Here is a 1,856-nt window from a genome sequence, read left to right as displayed (position 1 = left end):
TATATCTATTTTGAGATATATGTACATATATAAACATATATATATATATGTGTGTGTGTGTGTTTGTTTGTTTGTATATGTATATGTGTGTTTGTATATGTATGTGTGTGTGTGTAAGCAAGTTCATAAAACTGAACTGAACACTATGGTATCCAAAGAGTGTGTTGCATGGTAATTATGTGTGTCATGCATATTTGCCAGATTGTAACCTGGTCCGTTCCTGATTAATGAACAATACTACTAACACTCGAAAAATAAACATACACCATGAGCCTAACAGCTATAAAACTATGCTTATTATTTGAGATGTGATTGTATCTATCGGTATTATATATCTGGATACCATAATCTTCATAGTACTCTGCCTTTAGGCAGAAGGAGAGATATAATATCATTTAATATACAATATCATTTAGTATACAATATCATTTGGTATATACTGCACCTTGTGCGGTACATACCTTCGTCACTCTCGTCACTTCCCAGATGAAACATGATGCAACAGAAAAGTGTCAGATAACTCGAATCATATAGTTTGTGCTTGAAAAGTACTCGTATGTGCGCCAATCAGCATCTTTGAACTTTCCCCCGGTCACCGCTGCAATTTGAACGGCATAGAAAACATTCCTAACTGTCCAAGATACGAAGAATTGTACGCTTTGAGTATGCGCACAAGACAGTACGAATAAGAGAATGTTCTTGTGATATGTATCTACCGCTAATATGCTAACAATACACACATATACATCTACATACATACATATGAGTACAGATGTAATTGCACCTACAATACATACATATGTGTACAGATGTAAGCTTGTGTGTGTGATATATTGTGTGTCGGATTTGTCTAGTTTATCCACAGAGGGGTATTATTTGACCGATATTTCTTTTCAAATCTTTTACCTTTTATTTAGTTGCGTTCGACAATATAAGTAAATATTTTTGAAAAAACCAAAACAAAACAATGACTATGTATTGCATCATCTTGCGAATTTTTACAGGAGGGGTATTTATAAATAAAAGTATATTGTGCGTTTTTTTTAAAAATATTATATATTATATAATTATGTAGGGCCACAGGCTATAATAATTATATATTTATTAAAATATGTCTGTGACTGTCGTCTGATTTATGACTGTTCACTGTTCAGCTGTTGTTCAAGCCAGTGACCTGTTCTATTATTTATGTTCTCTATTTTTTTTAGGTCGCTTACAAGCAGTTTCAGATATGGACTATTACACACGAGAGTGTACGTGCATTTTTAGTATTTTTTTTTAAGGGTTTTTGGGTTTTTATACCTGATTCACAATTAACTAAATAAGGCTTCTCGCAGTTCATGGTGTCAACAAGCACTCGCTTCGTAAGTATTTAAATGCCTAACACGCATTGATATCAAACTAAAGTGTACCTCACATTTAACTTCCTATATAGAGTTAATAATCATTCGTCCATAATGAGCGTTGAACTACTTGAGTCCGCCAAGAAACAGGCTGCATTTGCCGCAGTCGACGAGTTTGTTACGGTATGTGTTGAATGTAATGCGCACACTAATACCCTTGTGTGCATACTAGTAGCCTTGTGATGGTATACAGAGCAGAGAAACCCTGCAGGTACATAAACAGACATAATCCATATGTAATCTGATATCCATCGAGGAAAAGAAGACAACTATTCATCCATATATATATATATTTATATGTGGAAGTAATAGTCTTGATCTATCATCACCCACCATTGTTCAAATCTATGTAAATATATAGGAGATTTTCCGGAAGGGTGTGTGCCGATCTACACGTGTGTGCACAATATACATGTACAAGTTTATATATATAAATGTTATTATCACTACAGT

The 1,856-nt window shown here is 33.9% G+C and overlaps 1 protein-coding gene across 1 annotated transcript in view; it reads left to right on the top strand.

Moving 5' to 3' along the window:
• Positions 1–1,244: 1,244 nt before the first annotated feature.
• The window catches only part of SARC_09909 (ribose-5-phosphate isomerase), a 5,029-nt gene continuing 4,417 nt past the window's right edge, over positions 1,245–1,856 (top strand). Inside the window, exon 1 of the mRNA XM_014296064.1 lies at positions 1,245–1,526. Within this exon, the coding sequence (XP_014151539.1) occupies positions 1,458–1,526 (69 nt within the window). The 5' untranslated portion in view covers positions 1,245–1,457. The remainder of the gene's footprint in view (positions 1,527–1,856) is intronic.

The sequence above is a fragment of the Sphaeroforma arctica genome (assembly GCF_001186125.1).
Source record: "Sphaeroforma arctica JP610 unplaced genomic scaffold supercont1.1078, whole genome shotgun sequence".
Classification (NCBI taxonomy): domain Eukaryota; class Ichthyosporea; order Ichthyophonida; genus Sphaeroforma; species Sphaeroforma arctica.
Note: the sequence above shows the minus strand (reverse complement) of the source record. Positions and strands in the feature narration are given on the sequence as shown.